We start from the raw sequence: 20,595 nt of genomic DNA on the forward strand, positions 1-20,595 counted from the left end.
GAGAGAGAGAGAGAGAGAGAGAGAGAGAGAAACCACCCGGGTTGTCACCGCCGTAACTCAAAAGTCTGGTTTGAGTTGTTTCAGATTACGTTGCTGTGTGCTGTATTTCGAATCAGAAACAAACTAAATCCATGCATGTTTTTGTCCGGACATAATTGTAAGCCGAGACAGACAGAGACTTGCTTTTATGACAAGTATCTCGTTCTCTGAAATGAACACAGAGCCATTGAGCAAACCAGGAGCAATCGAAGCAATGACACGTTTTAAACTGTGGCCTTGTTTCTCGTCGCCCCTCTTGGTTTTTCTTTAGCTAGCTAGAGGGCAGAGTGATGAGAAACTGTGGACAGGGAATACAGCGAACAAGGCCATGGAGTACATCACGACGTCCTGAAAACTGAAGAAGATACTGGGTCACTCAAGGTAAAATGGATGGACGGGGAATATAGGCAAGTGGGATGAGAAAAAGAAAAAAGAAGGTTTGCTGTTGTTGTAAATGAAGAAAGTAACAGAGTAAAAGAGCGACAGATAGGGGGAGAGACAGGGATGAAAGGAGAGATGATAATTGGGCCGCATTTGTCTCTGTGTGTTTTACAGATTTACTCCGCTTCAATCTGGGTCAAGGTTGTGTAGACAGTCTAACAGCTCCTAACTACACAGCTTCAGAAGAGCTCCTCTTATGTTTATTTCAAACTACCCATCTGTGAGGAACCTTCTAGAAGCCTCTCCCTGCATCCCTGTCTCACAGCCACACAGCAAATACAATATATTCAATCTGGGCCACTTTAAACACATGCTAAGTGAGTTTGTTTGGGCCACAATCTCTACCAGAGTGTTTGATTTCTCAGCTGTGTATTTATAGAGTTAAGCTTGACTTGTTTTACATATGACAAACTGCATGAAAAGAAAGCGATATACAAGTTATTGGTCTGTGTCCACTAAATTTGCATTCTATTGATAACAGGAGGTTTGTGATGTGTAGCGCTACTGTTGGAGCTATGTGTTGTGTTGAGAGCAAGGTGTAAGCCATCTTGGATTTCAAAAGCAACGCCTGTTACTGTCCTGTCGCGCTGGCAGTCCCTCACTTGCTTTTCTCTGTATCGGCGCTCTCTTCCATAGAGCTTGTAAGTCATTGTTCCGGGCGACCATACTGTAAACGTACATGTGCAGCGATGCACGTGTAACCGGCAATTTAGGCAAAGGCAAAAGTGTAGCGGGTCTAAATGTTGCTCCCTCAAAAAGCCATTACCAAGAATCAGAATGTGCAATTGAAAAACATGCATTTAACTAAATGACTGGTTTGTTCCATCTGTACATGTCACACATAGAAGCAGCAAACGTTCAGCTAGAAACAGGAGTTACAGTTACCCGCTGTGGTGCTGCGTGTGTGTGTGTGTGTGTGTGTGTGTGTGTGTGTGTGTGTGTGTGTGCGCGCATGGGAATGTGTATGTGTGTTTCCAAGTTATCATAGCTCAGTCATGCAGGTGAAGTCATCATCACCAGCAATCTGCTCCGGTCTCCAGGCGATGATGCGCCTGTGCACACACGCACGCACGAACACCACCCTTGGGTGTTTCTCCCTCCAGAGAGGAGGACAAGAGGGGGTGCAGAGTCCATTCACCCGTATAGACAGAAAGAAAATTAACAGGGCGACTGTGGGTCAGTGGTTAGCAGGTCCGTCTTTCATTCAGGGGGTTGGTGGTTCAATCCCCGCCCTAGTCGATGTGTCCTTGAGCAAGACACTTAACCCTGAATTGTTCCCTGTAGGTGTGTCTACAGTGTATGAATGTAACATGATTGTAGGTCCCTTTGGATAAAAGCGTCAGCTAAATGACATGTATTGTATTATTGTAATTTGTCACAGCACGTTTATCGCCATGACAACCTGCCTTTTAATTAAGGTCTGACAAACAGCAGAGTGTCGAGTCTCTCTCTGTGATTGACAGAGGAAGTGGAGGATGGCAGACCCATGAGCGTCCGCTTTGACACACATATTGTGTCGCTATATGTGTGCTTGTTAAATAGTTCAGAGCATGGCTTCGTTCAGGCAACTAAAACTACTCTGTTAAGAGGAAGAAAAGATTATCGTCACACAGCATTCATTGTTGGTCGGAGCTTGGACGCAAATTCTGGTTTCTGTGTCTAAAGAAAAGGAAGCTCTTCATCTTAAAAACTTCTTTGAAGCATAATGACAACTATTCTTGGCTGTACAATCCATAATTTACTACTCACTTTACTACCAAGTTCCCTTTTAGTCTTTTTATATATATACACAGTACTTTGATACAAAATAAAAAAGGTGAATGAAGTTCTGCAATGCCATTTGATAATGTGATCGTGAACAACGCCAGTTGTCTCGTCATGAAGAGTAGCTTTTCATTTTTTCAACTTGAATGCCAAACTGCGGAATCCAAAATACAACCAACTGAGAATAATTCTCTGTTTAATAGGCAGGAATTCCACAATAAATATATAAATGTGTGTGTGTGTGTGTGTGTGTGTGTGTGCAGCAGTCAAACCCAGCAGCAGCCCCTTGACAGCGTATCACAGTGCATTAATAAAAGGCAGACTGTGGCCTACAACCCTGTCAGAGTACTCAGAAACTTTGGGTTTGTCTTTTGAGTGGTAGCTGGGTTTCAGAGCCAGCCGCTGGCATTTAGTCCTGGATGAAGAACCAAACCACTTCTGTCCGACAAGCCCGCTCTGTCATGTAAAACTAAAACATCTCAGCTCGGCCGTGTGAGAGGGGAACAGAGAGGAGCTTGTGCTCATCCGGCTCACAGAAAGACCACACAGCTCTTTAAAAGTATCAAACCGTAAAAACAGACCTGCTGCCTCAAATACCACCTGAGTGAAAGAGTGAGCATGTGCGCGTGTGTGTGTGTGTGTGTGTGTGTGTTCCACCTCTTGAGGTTAAGCAGAGCCCAGGGGATGCCGGTGGGCGTTTTGAAGGCTGGCAGCAGCTTTTCACCGAGCTCCACCGCTTTCCTCCGGTATACCTGAGTAAGAGAGACAGAAAGACAGACACATCTCATTAGAGGAGGCTTTGACTTCACATTCTCTTGACCAACCCTTTGAGAAAGAAACTGCATCCCACGAAGCGAAAGACAAGCCCAGAGTAACAGCACACGACATTCAGTATCCAACCTTTTACTCAAGATACTTTGGGTTGTTATTTGACAAAAAGAAAAAGTAATAATCGATTATCAAAATAATTGTTTTTGACCGCTTGTTGCAAATCTAAATGGTTATCATTTGCAGCCGTTATTATACTCCTGGTTATGTGTCGCTCTGCTACACGCTTTCACATGTGGTTATTTTGGAACTGAAGAAAGTGACAAATACAAAACATTAATTAATCTCGAAAGTGACATTTTGATAAATAATTATGTATCTGGAACAGAATGCAAGAAAACAGAACATTTTATTTTTTTCCCAAGTGTCGGCTACTCTGCTTAGAACATGTTTTAATAAACTACTTGGAGGAACCAAACCACAGCACCAGGGGATGAACTCCAGTACTGAGGCGGATGTTTCCTACACAAGCAGAGTCAAAGTTCATAGGTCAAATTCTTTAAAAACCTTGATTTCCAATGCCAATATAATGCTCTCCTTTTATTGATACGTATGTAAAACACTTTTATAGCTTATAACTGTACTCTAGATAACTCCTCCCCTCCTTCATTCTACTCGTTTTATCCCTTTATTCCCTCCTTCCAGTCTTCTTCCTGTCAAAATCATTTCCCTGGACGCCTTGTTGTCTCTTGCAGCTGCATGTATGTTTCAATTACTTATCCCGTTTGGTTTTTGCTAAGGTGCACTAAAGATTACATTTTAAGGGTTTAAATCTCAAAATCACAACGGAATGATCTGGAGCTGAAGAAGAAGTGTTTCTGCCACGTACACTGGACCTTTGGTACAATGCAACAGTTGAACACCAATTTTATGCTCCAACAAAATGGAATTGTGACCAATTCACCAATGAAAGTAAACTTGTCCAGAAGAGCTTCATTACCCAAACTTCTTCAGAGTAGGATATGCAACTCTACCTCCATCTCTGCTGCTAAAAAGGACAATTAAACTAGGATGCCTCATGATTCTCTGCTGATGAGAAGTAAAACAAAACGGAACCTTGCACTTGAAAGTAAAATACAAGTCAGCCCTCAGAGAATTTGATGATTTCCTATACAAGTGAATTACTGGTAAATATGTACCATGCCTTTTGACCTTTCTCTCATGAGATTATTTGCATATATATGATTTGTATGTGGCACTCTTTTGTTGTTTGAGGTACTATTTAGAACAGAAGTAATGCCTGATGGGGTACTCATAATCACACCATTTGACTTTTGCCCAGTTGTGTGTTAATCGGGTTATTGGTTTCATTCTAAGATGTTAAAACTTTTATGTCCCATTTCCATTATTAAGCTGCCGTAAAAGGCGACTAAAAATGCAACCGTATATTAATTTTCGGCAACCAAAAGCTGACGCCTGGTCTCCACCCTTTTAAAAGTTAGCGTTGAGCCCTGGCTGTGTCTGCTGCAATGGGAAACCACATTTGTTTCCCCTCGAATAACACAATAACTCCATAATCAGAAACAAGTGCTCCTTGTATTTGATTTCCTGGTGCAAGTTTTTGTGTTCACATATCTGACCGGACAGCTTTGTAGCAGTGGGGTGATGGTGTCTCTTAGGTGTCCGATTTTGTTGCCTGTAAAAATGAAGTACTTCCACATTTGGCTCCAGGCACGAGTTTAGTCAAGCAGTTACGATAGAACGGGGTTTGGCCAAAGAGGCGATGGACTGTTTGACAGCGTTGCCAAGGCTTCTGCAGCTCGACTCAACGGCTGCTGCTGTTGTCCACTGACAAGAGCGAGAATGACGTGATGTCAGTTTAGTTTTTCTGTTACTACTGCAGTCCACATGTGCATGGCCAATTCATTTTCCTTCATCACTGACCCTTGATGTAGAGTGGGAGTGCTCCTGTGGCACAGATTTAGTCCACTACAGAGGACAAAGTTAAAAAGTGAAATGATTTGATGATTTAGAAAAAAACAAAAAAACAAACCTGTCATCACACAGAAAACAGCCTCATAAGATAAGATGACACTGTTGAAGCTTATCTAATGAGGAAACAAGTTCTTTTGGATCCAGTTAAACCCAAATGCAGTTTTTTTTAAGTTTGCTTATTTCTCCAAAAAAAACAAGACCACCACAAAACCATTTAGGTCTTTCTTGATTGTATTTGCAAATCAAACGCAGCACTGATCTGATGTGGCTGAGAAGGCAGCCTTAATTCAAAAGCCTGTCGTAACTGCGGCGCATTATCTTCCAAAAGGGAACGAGCGCCAACCATTTCTCATTCTTGAATTGTGTGATTCAATTACACAAGAGCATTTTCACTGCACATATACACACACACTTTAAATATGTAAGTGCTATGCGACCGCCAGCCTCATAACCAATTCACAAGCTTTCTGCGTGAATATAGTCGATAACGCTTTGCCATTTGTTTAAAGCGAGCCGTAACAAACGCACCAATTCAGCCGTTTAAGTCAACAACACTACTCCCCTCTGTGTAGTGTAGAAACACCTGTCATATACACAGAGGTGGTGCAGAGGCATTACAATAGCATTGTGTCAGCAAGCTGGCAGTTCTGTTCCCAAAGGATCTGCCACGCAGCAGGGTGTGAGAGCCGGGGCGACACGGGAGGCAACTTGTCAAAACAATATGGACACTTGACAGCCTTTTCCTTCAAAAGTCGGAGGCAGGGGAAGGTTACCGAGAGCTGGACGAGGAAGAGAGGGAACAGGATGTGCTATTCATGTGGAATGAGGATACAAGAGCGAAAAATGACAGTCTGGAATTTAACATTGTGGGTGAAAAGAAGAAATGTCAAAAAGTCCATACGTTTTAAACTTGTTAAGATGCCAGGAGTTTTTCATGGACTTTGGTAGCTCATTTTTTATGCACCCAATCTCAATAAAGTCAACTAATAGGGCCGTCGCTGGAGGAATTAGAAAGCTAGATGGCAAACTAACGGCTAGCTCCACCTTGCTTTAATGTTACACTGGTCACAGAAAAGAGGCCAAACAGCGGGCTGGTCTAACTGTCCCTCGACAAGCTACCTAGCTAACAAGCTAGCCAGCCATCCGCTCTCTCTGGGCTAGCTGCCACAAACCAGACTTTAAAGCTCTACGGACGCCGGTTGTCACCCTAACAACTAAAACTAGTACTAGTCAGCTGGCCACAGAAAACAGATCAATGGCGGATCTACTCATATTATATTCAAATGAACGTGGGAATGTCGAAGTGACAGAAAACCTGCCCGAAAAAACAGCATCTTGGATGTCATGGATTGTTGTGTCGACTTTAATCCCATGAAATGATTTTGAGGATGAATATGTTGATACGCTCCCGCACGCACACACTAGCGGTCTGTATCTAATATAATTATCAAAAGGACTTTGCAGAAATCGTGTTTTCAAGATAAGATTTGTGAGTGAGTGTGTCTGTGTTTCAGGCTCCGCTGTGGTAGTGTGGGAGCTGTGTCGTAACAAGGCATCACATCCCAGTGATTAATGCCTTTAATAATGCCAGAAGCACACTGAGGGGGAAAATAAGAAACACTCCCAGGGACACACAGGAGAATAAATTAAACACACCCTATGTCCAAGGCCATCAAGCACACTGCCAACAAGCTTTAATGAGCAATTCAAACACAAACACACACACACACACACACACACACACACACACACACACACACACACACACACACACACACACACACACACACACACACACACACACACACACACACACACACACACACACACACACACACACACACACACACACACACACACACACACACACACACACACACACACACACACACACCTCGTGGCTTCATCCATTAGTAAAACTGATGTTAATAATCACATTTCACACCTGGGCACTGACAAAATAGCCATCAGGAAAATAAATTACCTTAGCGTTGTGTTTTTATTTGTGCACATAAAATGTGTTATTATTAGTGGAAGTAAGTCACTGTTGTGGCGCCACCAGTTGGCTGTTGGGACTACTGAGATGTCCACAGAGAGAGAAAGTGTGCATGGTTATTACTTCTGGCCTGAGTACATCTGTCATGCTGCGATCAGGTCTGAGTAAGAAGTTTCATAATACGGGAGCAGATGAAGAGAAGTGAAAGTAGGAAGACTTGTGTGCTCTCATCATTCCCACCTGCTAAGTAATGAGGAAATTAATCGTCAAAACACGATCTTTCACTCATACGTTATGCTGCCAAATGCCGAATCACTTTGTCCCAGAATAAAAAACAGCTGATATTTGGTTGTGCATGCTCACTTTCTGTAGGCTGTATAGCATGCACTCTAAAATTAGATCCAATGGCACCCAACTATCCATGTGACTCTTGTTTAGGGATACCAGAAAGTAAGTAGTCAATACAAATACCAGTCAAATGACACAATTCCCAATACCCAGTTCAATAGCACGGTAAAAAAATACAAAAATTGTAGTTTGAGCTCGGTCATAAATTCCTCTCCCAGATTAATTCTGTATTGCTGTGAAAACATCTCCCCCAAACAACTGTACAGTATATATTCAAGCTTTTCCAAGATTCAAGATTACATTTGAACACATCACGGTATTGTTAACCTTTTGCCTAATACTTTTCTTTCTGAATAGAGCTTGAAACTCAACCCAACTGTGCTACTTGCCGGCTACTAATGGCTAACGTTAGCTTGCTATCCGATTTCAACAAGGACTTGTTCCTCACAATGTAGCATTATTATGGCACAAAATAATCAGATTTGAGACGCCGTTAGTGTCGAGCGTCTGGTTGTCTAAGGCCTGATTGAAGAGACATACTGCTCATATTACCTCCAGACCTCTTTGAAAAATAACCCTTCATTTATAAAAACATGAACTAATGGAGAGGATTCAGGTCAATGATCACAAAGACAAAGAAGGACATGACAGGATGGGTTAAAGCTCCGGAGACCAGCGAGGAAAAGAACAAGTAGAACGAGAGGGAGGACATTCGCTGTGCCTTCCCTCCTCTTGAAGGTTTGGCCGTTATGTTTGCCCTCCACAATAAGAGTCGACCACTCAATATATTCAATAGAAAACCTCAGATTTGAGTGGCTCAGGGGTCAAATACCGGTTTCTAGACTAATCACTTGTGGAGACACAAACAAATTAAAGCCTCATTACAACACACAGCACATTCAAATAATTTAATCATGATGTTTTTTTGTTTATTTTTACATTTTTAAAGTAAGTCTCTGGAGTCCAGACAATGTGGGACATTTGCTGATAGTCACTAAATGAAATACAAGTGAGGGAGGACGGCTGAGGGAGTACATGAGATAAGCCGATACAGCTTGTGCACAAACATGACCGGTGTACCGCGACAGCGTATAGATCGGTTCACACTGTCAACAATGAGACTTTCAATGAGGCGTTAAACACAACACATCTTTTTTTGTCTTTCCTGTATGAACGGATTCCAATTCCAAGTTGACACTCAATTAACGGTCACAGAAAGACTGAAGAAGAGTCAATTGATCTGCTGTGTGTCCTATAGAAGTAAAAAAAAGCCATGTTTGGTCAAAGGAAATCCTTTTTTTTTTTTTATAGTAAAAACGCATATCTTTTTACAACCTCCCTAACTAGATTTGTTTTAAGCACACACACACACACACACACAGCTAGCAGATCGTGAGGTTTTACTCACTGAATTGGACAAAAGGTGCATTGGATTAGAATCATAGACTTCTTCTACGAAAGTAAACTCATTCTAGTTGGAGAAAACAATATGTCACCTCACCTTGGACTTTGGGAAACTGTCACAGGTATTTTTAAATAGTATAAGGCATTTAGACCAAACAATTAGATGATTAGTAGAGAAGATGATCGTTCATGTTATTAATCGATAATGAAAATATGCGTTTTTAGCAGCTCAGATTAGTTTTTGGCAAATGGGTGAAGAATGAAGTGTCAACAATGGTCAAACACGTAGGCTGTTAACACTTACTTTTGATTTTAAGATGTGAAACTACTGTAAAGTTGAATCTTATTTTGAGCATTCATGTTTAAGGGGAGAATAACCTACAGGTGTAACCCTGCCCTTCCCCTGCTCCACTTTCAGTATGCTGAGCATAGACGACAGGTGTCGGTACAAGTGTGTATTGGCCCCGACGAAGATAAATTACATGAATTAAGGCTTGTACAAGGATAGTAACGTTTTAAGTATGTGGGAATGGGTAGGTGTTGACATGTGTGTGTGTGTGTGTTTGAGTGTGTGTGTTCACAGAATCAAGTTTCCAGCTTGATTTTGTGATGCAGTCTGCAGAGAGTCGCCTGGACAGCTCCCTAACTAAGATGAATGACCCAGCAGGCCTTGTGGGACACGTGGCCCAGAATACAGCAGCGTCTGCGGGGACGGAGCGAGCCCCGCATGACTCCTCCTCCTCCTCCTCCTGGACCCTGAACACTCTTCTTCCTCCTCCTCCTCCTCCTCCTCTTGTTGTCACCCACCTATGAAACTCGTCTTTTCTCTCTGCTTCCTTTAATGGTGCATGCACACACAATCTTTTTAGAAGATTTCTACCTAGTTATATTTACATGCACATGGCCAACTGCTATTTTTTCTTTTCTCCTTCAACTTTAAGATATTTTTGTTGAATTTCCCAAGGTTCATTTGTGCCTCCTTCATCAATATTTTTCTCAATAAAGACTCATGCCTACCGATCTGCTTCTTGAATGCCCCCTTTTAAGTGTTCCAGTACCATACAACATGACCTTCATATGGGCTGCCAGCACCACAAGTACGTATTAGGCATGAACTACATTTATATGTTTATATTTTTGCATCATAACCTCATTTATGAGGCCAAATACTATCTTTCGCACGGTCACAGAAAAATATGCACTCAAGGATGCTTCAAGAAAAGTATCCAAAGATGCTTCCAGATGGAAAGATCATATTGATGCCAGGTGCTTTTCCTCTAAACTGAGCATCAAGGTGCACCATGGGTAACTTTTCAGGGGGATAAGGCTCCAAATCATTATTTATCCTTTTCATTTTCACTCCGGTGAGATGAATGCACAGGCACACTTTATGTTATAGTCAGGACGAGCAATGTGTTCATTAATGTTATGATCAACGGACTGACTGAAAAAACGGCACTAATTTACACTACAATAGGCCTCTCATCGACCCACTCAAGCACAAACTCAAACACCAACGGCTAACTACCAGATGCTCTACTCGACATGAGCCTCAGCCACGCATTAATTGAGTTTATTTCAAGTGCAAATTTGATTATATATTTCATTATGTTCTATTTCAAGTTGCATGAAAAAAAGGTCCAAAAGTGGTAGATTTCACTTCCTGAATGAACAAGTCTGTGCAATGATGAGTGCAGGCAAAATGTGGAAAGGGTGAGCCAGAGAACGACGTCTCGGTGTTGGTTGAATAAGGCCTGGAGAAGCTTAGGACACACACACACACACACACACACACACACACACACACACACACACACACACACACACACACACACACACACACACACACACACACACACACACACACACACACACACACACACACACACACACACACACACACACACACACACACACACACACACACACACACACACACACACACACACACACACACACAAACAAAGGATGAAGGGAGAGAACACTAAACTTCAATCAATCCTTGGCTTGAGGAAACAAATTGGCAATGATGAAAGCATAGCATATGGCAAGAGAGGAAGGGAAAGGTAAGGAAAAGAGAGGAAAGGAAAGAGGTAAGAGAGAGAGAGAGAAAAAAAGGGAAGGGAAAGGAAAAGGAAAAGGAGAAAATAAAGGAAAGGAAGAAGGGGAAAGGAGAGGAAACAGAAGCAAAGGACATGAAAGAAAAGAAAAGAGGGACTCAGGAAAGGAACGAAGAGACAGGAGAGGAGACAAAAAGCAAGAGAGGGGGGGGGGAAAGGAAAAGAAAGCAAGGGGTGGAAAAGAGAAAAGAGAAGAGGAACATAGGGAAGAGGAAAGAAAATTACAAGAAAGGAGAGGAGAGACTGTCAAACACAGCTAAGGCCTGTATGTATGAATATTGATTGATACGTTGCCTGATATGCAAATTTGAGAAAAACTGTACAAAATGCATCAAGGTGCATCATGTAACTTACAAGAGAGTCCTCTTTACATATTGTGTCCAGCAGAAATGATTCATACTCATAACTGCAGCTTACAGCAGGAGAAAGCTATGCAGCTATGCAAATGTGAGGTGTGACATGCAATAAAAAAAATATCCTACTTTACATGGAAACCACATACTTTGGAAGAATATGGAAACGATATCGTCCCAAATAATTAAACTCTGACACCCTGGATATGAGAGAGAGAGAGAGAGAGAGAGAGAGAGAGAGAGAGAGAGAGATGTTTTGGCAGGCAAGACCTCCTGTGATCACTGAAGTGTCTCCGTAAAAAAAAAAAAAATCACAAACATTCTGGGATTTATGTTTTTCCAATGTGACAACTTGCAGCTTTTCATGGTTTTAAAAAACATAACACCCGGGGGTAATATAGCAGCTGACTGGTCTTTACTGGAGCATTAGACTTTTGAGCACTAAATATTCAGACACCTTCCCAGGCTCTTGGTTCTATGCAGCATCTGGAATAATCAACCTTATGAAGTTTGTTTTTATCAAAGCGGTAGGAAATAAAAGAGAAAATACAATTGCCTCGCTTGTGTTTCTCATTTTATTATTATTATTGTAACCACAAACTGCAGCCTAATACACCACAGTGTTCACGTCATTGGGTTTCCCACCATGCATTTGGTCAAGTCACATAAATGGCCTCGACTCCGCCTTGTGCTAAACACTCTCTCGTCCTCGACCCGGCTACAAAAATGGGCTCATTATTTAAGAGCGTAGAAATGCACGACCTATCCAGCGATCCAATATTCAAAGTTACACTGCCCCCCCCCCCAGGTCAGAGAAATGTATCCCCTTCGAGACATCGTCAGCCAAACGGCGATAACCGACGGTGACGACAGAGATGTCAGAAGCTCCAGATCTCCTTTGGGGATCACCTTGGAAGCATTTCCTCAGTTTGACAGACGTTTGGACAAGTGAGCTAGAAAACGCTCTCTCAGAGAGAGAAAAAAAACAAAAACCTTTGGCTTCATCCTTCATCTTAATATTAGCAATCTGTGCCTCGCTTTTTGCGTTTGCATATCAATACGCACACACATGTGCTTGCACACGCAACGAGGGGCATCAACTCCCGATATCATTTCCTCGGCTGTCTGGTCGGCGCTGACTCGGCACACTTTTGACAGTCAGCTCTTTTGACGGCGCCGTTATTGAGATAAAGAAAGCCGGGCAAAGTGCATTTACATAGAAGATTGCCGTCTCGGTAGGAACGTTATAAAGGGAGGAGTGCACGTTTAGATGGGCTCGGGATATGAAAACTGCAACGTGGCCAACAAGCAGAGGGAGGGAAGTTGAATGCTCGACCGGAGTCCATTTTGTCAGAATACACATCAGTGCACCTTAGTATCAGCTCAGCGCATCCTTTAGGAAACTACCTTGGCAGTTGGACGTCTGGACCACAACGCGTATCAAAATGTGAGGCAAAGCCACGGGACCTTGCACGTCCTCTAGCAGTGCCACCGTTTCAGAAATCTCTTTGTGTGTGCAATTAGGGGTCCGGTCAGGTGGGAGCGTGGGAATCTGTTCTGAGCGAATACCTCATGCGCAGATTGTGTCTCGATCCAGCTGAGACCGATTGCAGTTGCACCCCCGACATTTGGATGCATCTCAAATGCATCTCGAGTGGCCACTCGTGATTGGATTTTTGTGCTTTCTGGCTCGCATTTGAGAGGGGGGCGGCTGACAAAACAGAAAGCATGTGCTCTGGCAGCTCGAGAGGAGGATTGCGGTGGAAATTTGCATATGGGAAAACAGTACGACGGAAAACTATTTTTCCACCGTGATGAAGAACATTCTTTTGGACGGACGGAGGCACAGCAGCATTTGAAACCTCACCTGAAACTCCTCCACAGCAGCACGAAAAAATGGATGCGTGGCGAAGCTCGCTGGTAATAAGTGTGAGTTGTCAGGAGCCAGAGAAGCTGAACTCATAGGCTTGGAAGCAGTTGCCATGGAAACATAATTATCAGACAATGACAAAATGGAAGCAGACACATTCGTGATCAAAGAAAGCTGAAATAATGAAAGGTTTTCCTGCTCTGTACAGCTCACTTAACTTCCCCGAAGCGGTTCGATGATCGGTCGATGAGGGGAGAACTCCAGAATAAAAGCATTCAGATTGCCATGTAGTACCAACACAGCGCTCCTCAGTCCACTGAAACACTCAGTTTGAAACAACTGAAAGGTTATCAGGAAGGGTAGCGCCACACATTTAGCCCACAGTCAATGAACTGATGCTAATAATAATAATAATACCGATTTCAGGAGAATTTACCTCCTGAAACAACAGACTTGAAGGGGAAATGAGAAAGATGACGGAGAATCAGAGTAAATGAGTGCACGGAGGAAGGAGGGAGGTAGAGGGAGCCGAGTGAAGTGCCATTCAAGTGTCCCAGTGGAGAGTCAGTGTTGTCAGAGAACAAGCCTGAGCAGATATTCACTTAAATAGTTCAACAAGGCCAAAGGCCAGATCTGACTCCTCCCCCCCATCTGGCAAAGCTACCGCAGGCCCAAACCTGCGTCGCAGCATTGACCCGCAGCTTATTTGGTATGTTACACACGCCGGAGGTAGATTGTGAAGAGCTACCAGGAGAGGTTAGGTAACATGTGTTGACACGCGCTTAATCAGTAACAGACTTCATTCTCGAAAAGGCAGGGAATGAATCCAAACTTTTTTTTAAAATCGATGATTTTGGGTCTAAATGTCAGAGAGTCTCTTGCAAATGTCAGTCACTGCAATAGGTCTGTAAATGAGGCCTTCTTGGTAAAGGTCTGTGATAGAAAAAAAAAAAAATGAAGCTTTCAAGTCTAAAAGGCCTTTACAAACCGGGGGCATGACGAATAAACACAGAAATGTTGTTGTACACTACGGCGTACGTTTGGATACGTCGATGCCTTTATTTGAGTTGCAAAAGCTCAGAAAAATCTAACCAAAAAACAATCACGTATCCTTTTTGCCTCGTAATATTCCCATTCTGTGTGAGAGACAAATTGTGTGTATTAATATCCCATGTAAATCTACTAAAACAGTCTATTGCCTTTTTTTACATCTTCAAAACATGTGCCAACAAAAAACACAAGTGACAGTTTGAGTCTACAGAGAACAGTTTTTGTTTGGACGCAGACGGCTGGTACATTTAGACGAAAGGCAACCAAATTAATACGGCTTAAAGAATTGAATGTCTCTGCCTTCGGGCTGTTTTGAAAACACAACAGATCTGAGGAATTTACTTTAACTGTGAGCAAGTCGAGCCAAAAAGGATATAGTCAGTGTGTGAGCAATAAAGAGATTTTGTCCCGGCTATAAAATTTAATTGTAACTTCAGTTGACTGATGGGACTGGCGAGGTACCAACATGTGAGTGAAACGCATGAGTGAAACCCTCAATGTGGGAACATAAGAGCAAAGTGGCACATCCTGAATACTACTGTAAGTCTTTTCTTTGTTGCTTTGTGCGTGAATCCGCCACACGTGCTTTTTGTGAAATCTCTTTCATAACCATCTCTCCGGTATCAGTCCATTATTGTCTATAAGCATTTTGTGAGGATTGCTCATGAGAAAACAAATAATGTCTTTACGTGTAAGAACAGGATACATCGTTTCACCCGGAACAGCACGGCATATTAAGTAAATAAAGGACTAGCTAGGTCTGGGGGAAACAATCCTAGAAGTTAAAGCTGTATATTTGTTCACTTTTCAAGCCACTTTGAGGCTGCAGAATGAGCGGTTTACACAACATTACAACATTATCATTGTATAAAGTTAATATGGAGAACTAGAATTAGCTGACTATTTAGACATCCAGCACACACAGATGAAAAACTGAAATAATGATGCCGCAGTCCAGGGAGTGGCAGGGAGAACTTTCCTGATGAATTTAACTCAGTTTTGGTCCCCACCACCCGGAAGAATTATATCTGTGTATTTAGCTGCTAATTGTTCCGCTATGTTCCCCGGCTCGTCCAGAGCTTTGTTTCTCTTTTGCTCGGTGCTGAGCAAGTGGGTACTGTGGCGTTATATCATATCCAACCGCTATCTGTTACCGATAAAAGCATGGTGTATGAGAGCACCGAGCGTGAACCAGGTCGGGGCAACTTGTTACAGGTTAGCGTCCACAGTAAGTCATCATGCAAAGGAAGGTGCTTTCACGGTTTTTTTAAATTAAGAAAGAAATCCCAAAAAACAGACAGGGCGGTTGACAGAGAGACAATGAAACAGGTTTGGTCAAGAAAAAGAAAAAAACAACAAAAAAACAAGCGAAGAGAAGAAAAAGAATTATTGTTGTGTGAAAAACAAAAACAAAAGCTGTTAGGCAGTCAGACAGACAAGCTGAGTGGAGAACAAAGACCTTTAAGGCAGCGTGCAGCACAAGTGTTAAACAAAGCTACCTGTCAAAGTGCCGTCTGCAGAAAGGAAAAAAAAGAAAAAGACTCAGATCTCAACAGCTAGACGGCGTGCACACATACTGAGACACACACACACTTTCCTTCGTTTTCGAAGCCAGGTTAGACATGTTAGAAAGACAAGCCTGCTGTGTTAGCCCTTAAAAGCACCAGTCGAACATCAGAAGGGACAGACAGACGTGGGTGTATATAAATACACACACACACACACACACACACACACACACACACACACACACACACACACACACACACACACACACACACACACACACACACACACACACACACACACACACACACACACACACACACACACACACACACACACACACACACACACACACACACACACACACACACACACACACACACACACACACAGGCTTGATAACTAATCCTATCTGATGTAATTGACCTGTAAGTCCCATAGAGCAGCGAGTTGCCTGGTGAGGAGTTTGGAGGCACTGCGCATTAATATTGAGGAGACAGCTGCAGGGCTCGGCGCATTTTCACCAAACCGAATTTGGATTTGTTTTGTCTCCCAGCACAGACGAGACATTATGGACACGGTCGGGTTGAAGCCAAAGCCGACCCGAAGAGCTCTGCGTCTGGAGTTGTTCTTTACTGCTGCTTAAGGAGGCGTGTAACCTTCTACATGTAATACAACAAATAAAAATTCAGTCATTAAATAAATAAATAAATACAAGAAAAGAAACTGGGGCCTATTCCCATTTCCTAGTTTGTAAAACCTTGATTCCTTTCCTCGTCCTCTTTCTACGTCTCTTGGCTCCGCCCACGGGGGTCGTGGCAACAGACATTTTAACAAAATGAGACACCTTTGCTTTGGCGCAGTCATTTCAAAGCAAACGTCAATTCAATACGAGGTGGGGCCACGGCTCTCTCGAGTGTCAGCTGTCTCGGCCCTCGTCACGGGCTGCCGGATAAGACTCACGCAGAGAATACACCGGCGTATCCTCGCTGAGACCTCCTGAACCCGAGGAATTGGGTCGTCCTTCAGGATGGAGCGCCGAGATCGATTTCCAGGTCTCAAGCCTTCGGTTGTAGGGGACTGTTTGCAACAGAGGTTACTACACATGTGGAGCTCTAATTAGCATATATGGGAACTACAGGGCCCCGTTTGATGGTAATGAAGGAGCCCCCAGTGGAGGGCTGTGGCTGATGTGTTTTTAACAACACCATGGTATTCAGGAATAAAGTAAAACAGAACTTTGTTCGCAGATCAATAGTTGGTGTTAGTCTCTCTGTGGGATTGGGGACAATAAGACCACTACCACCAGATCCATCCTTTAAACCCGGCATGCTACACTGCAGCTTCCTGTCCTCAGTTCTACTCAGAGATGCAGTCTAATGGGAGAGCCTACAGCCCTCCGGCCGCGCCCAAAGACACTCTTGATCTTTTCGTGCTGCCGAGCAGAGCAAAGGACGGCTACATTTGAATGCCACATCTACGGCACGCAAGCTGGAGCTGTAATTCAAAAGAAGTATTAAAAGAGTACACCACACCAACAGTAGAGACTTGGTATTTCACAGCCGGTGCAGGGAGAAAAGAGAAACCGTTTGGGTCGATAGCTTTTTAATCAAAGCATTTACCAGAACTTTTTTGTGCAAGAGCCTTGAGGCAGACCTACAACACGGGGCTGCGTGGAGTCGGCCCGTGCACTGGCTAAACACTTTTGTTACTGGCATTGGTACTGGGGCCCCCTTCTTATTCGCAAACTCACTAAACCACAGCCACCTCTGATGCAGTAATGATTCATTCGACAATACATGCTGTATGCAACTAATTTAATCCCTTTCCTCAGAGGTAAACCAAGAAAGAAAAAGAAAATCACCTTTTTCATGAATTTTAGGACAAAATGAAACACACAGAGGAGAAATGACAAGGATAGAAGATAATATACAAAAATGTAAAATAAGACAAAAAAAAATTGAAAGAATCACTAGACAAGTTTGAGATGAGCGGAGAGAGAAAGCCGAACAAAAGGCACGCCGGAGTCAACTGCTCATCTGCGATTAGATAGAGGTGACTCAAATGTGAGAGCAGAGGGAGAGACTCTTGTTCTGCACACAGAGATGTGTGTGTGTGTGTGTGTGTGTGTGTGTAAGAGAGTATATTAACAAGGCAAATTGCTTATTTGCCTTATCTCCCTTGCAAGGGGGGAAGAGATATGGTCCAATGAGAGCGAGGTCTCTGAAGCAGCCCGACTCCCTTCAGGCCAGCTGACAGGAAGAAGAAACAAAGCCAGACATGAACTCCGGGGACATGTCAGTGTTTCTAACAATAACTCGCTGCCGATCAACTCCCTGTCACACACGGGGGTCCCCAGATACTCCAAAAGAGAATTTTCCATGATTTCCACACTAGCATATTTGTTTTGGGAAGAGAGGAATAACCCTGAGAGAGATTCAAAAGAGCAGAGCAACGATTCCCAGCCCGTGTTTCTCAAATGACGCTCTGTAATGCAATTTGTCTCGAGAAATAAATTCAAGAAAACAGCGCAGTGTCCCTTTAAGGGCCCTGCCGAAGGTAAAAGAAAAAGCTCATGAATGAATTCACAGGAACGTAAACACTGACTGCCGGTGTGAAACAGGAAGTGGTCTTATTTCACGACACTCGGCCTGAATGTTGCATCATCGGGATAAAAATACTGCAGCTACTTTTATCTTGAGAATGTTTCGTCACAAATCTACACACAACTCCCAACTGCAAGGGAAGATAAGACGATGGCAAAAACTAAGCATGGCAGCTTTTTTTGCTCCAATCTAAAGCCGCTTTTTCTTTGAGCTTTGAAACTCTTTAATCCTTCACTGCACACGTCTTATTTTCTAAGTTGAAATATATCCTGTGCTGATTTTAGAAGGACTGAGGCACTCTGATAATAATTCAGATATTAAAACATTTAAAATTGTATTCCCGCCCCCCACTACCCTTTTCTGTCCTGTGGCTCTACAGTTGGCTTTATCAGGGTCACACACAAAAAACTAAAGAAATCATTCACCCGACTCAGTGAATAAATGACACCTGGGCTTCAGGTATCCGCCGGTACCGAGTACTGGACTGATACCAGAGTTTAATGAATAAGCTGTATTCTTCTGTGGGAGTGATTGTGATCGTTCTTTTATGTGGAAGGCAACAACAGGCTTGATTTAAACGTTGCTTTGCCTCACGTTGAAAAAACACATTGAAAATAATAAATACATAGATATACATTTACTGATTTTTATCTATCAGCGATTTGGTTTAAAAAAAGAGAGATGTACGGCCTCTAAAACATAATCTTCTGGTTACTTTACCACTGTTGAGTCCTGAGTGACAAATGCTGAATGATACAATTGACCCAGTCAGGGCAGAGGGGAGGGTGCTAACATTTCTCTTTCAACCTTATAAAGAGTTACTCATACTCCTGGTGATAAATGTCATCTGTTGACAGTCGCATATTCCCTGTTGCTTCTTGTCACATATTTGTTATTGTTAATACGACGTGAGTTATGGCCTTACTGTTGCTCTTCTTCTGTCTTCAAGCAAGAACAAGTTTGCCTTGTTAAGTTTTTATGGTTTCTTTCTGCTCAAGGAAAGATGTTCAGATACCAATGCTGTCAATTCACGCTGTCTGTTTGCTCTCCATAGAGTGCGGCCACGGATGCCGTCTTTTTGTAAGCCAACCCCCGACAATAAAAAAGACATCGGAATTTTTCCAGCTTGAGTACGAAGAAGTCAGTTAGACGCACTGCACCATGGTCGCATTAGAGGGAGGATAAACACAACGAGGCTGTAGAAACGGACCCGTGTTCGTTTAGCCACTTCAGACACGTCAAAGCTTGAGAATTCACAACAGGGATAGAACAAAACATGAGAATCTCTGAAGCTCCTTATTTCAAGCATCTTACCACAAACCCATTCAAAAATAAAATAAACCAAGTTCGAGACGAGGCAACCAGAAGTGCAAAAAAACACAGACTCTTTTCTGTGTTTTAGGACTCAGTGGTGCAGCATTCTATTGCAGCCTGAAAGCAGAAAGTCCCAGAGGAGTTTTGTGCTGGACTCGTGAACAAATCCTCTCATTTGGCGGCCCTGAACACAGCACCGCTTCTGCCCTTCTGTTGTTGTTTGTTAGCGGTTCAAATGTTACACAGCATGAATGACTTATATGTACCAATATGGACCCCTGCCCTATGTGTGTGTGTGTGTGTGTCTAAAGATACAGGACAAAGAAGGGAAATAAAGCAGAGTGTGCTGTGGCAATTACACAGTCTGTCAAAGCACGGCGGGAGGAACGGCTTGGTTCCTCTTCTGAGTGTGTGTATAGTAGCTACTTAGGATGCTGCAAAGTCACACACACACACACACAAAAGACACAGTAAAGGCTTTTGTAAGCAACGGGAAAGGAGGACTCAGCCCATGTGTGACCCTGTTGACCAAACCAATCTTCTACCTGTCAAGCCGTCTACTGCTGTGAGAGGCGGTGTGTTTATGGCTGTGCACGTCTTTGAGACAGAATGTAGTTAAGGAGTGTGTACCAATTATGGACTGTGGGGACAATGCAGCTGACTGGTGCAAAGGGAATACCACACAGGATCCTAGACACACAGATAGCCAGGATTGAAAGCAACAGGTAGGTGTGTGTGTGTGTGTGTGTGTGTGTGTGTGTGTGTGTATAACACAACGTGGATTATTACAGGCCCATTCGCGGTCTGCTCAGTAGGCTAATCCCATTACATCAGACTGTTGAGATGAACAGGGGCCGTAGCCTATGGGCACTGACATGTCCAATGAGATTAGGTGCAAATTGAGGTTCACAGCTAAATTCTATATAAATGAAAAACGACATTACTGGATGTCGTACTGCTGCTGCAGAGGTTGGTTTTGTAGGTGAGTGACTATATCCTGGCTAAAATGTAATTTTGCACC

General features: G+C 43.0%; 1 protein-coding gene across 2 annotated transcripts in view; it reads right to left on the reverse strand.

Moving 5' to 3' along the window:
• Positions 1-20,595, reverse strand: part of man1a1 (mannosidase, alpha, class 1A, member 1) — a 109,912-nt gene that overhangs the window by 25,102 nt on the left and 64,215 nt on the right. For both annotated transcript variants that reach the window (XR_004609014.1, XM_034527143.1), the window contains exon 5: positions 2,902-2,996. Coding sequence is in view for 1 of the 2 variants with exons in the window: in XM_034527143.1 (XP_034383034.1) it covers positions 2,902-2,996 (95 nt within the window). In the remaining variant the exon portion in view is untranslated. The remainder of the gene's footprint in view (positions 1-2,901; positions 2,997-20,595) is intronic.

Source organism: Cyclopterus lumpus, chromosome 24 (genome assembly GCF_009769545.1).
Source record: "Cyclopterus lumpus isolate fCycLum1 chromosome 24, fCycLum1.pri, whole genome shotgun sequence".
NCBI lineage: Eukaryota > Metazoa > Chordata > Actinopteri > Perciformes > Cyclopteridae > Cyclopterus > Cyclopterus lumpus.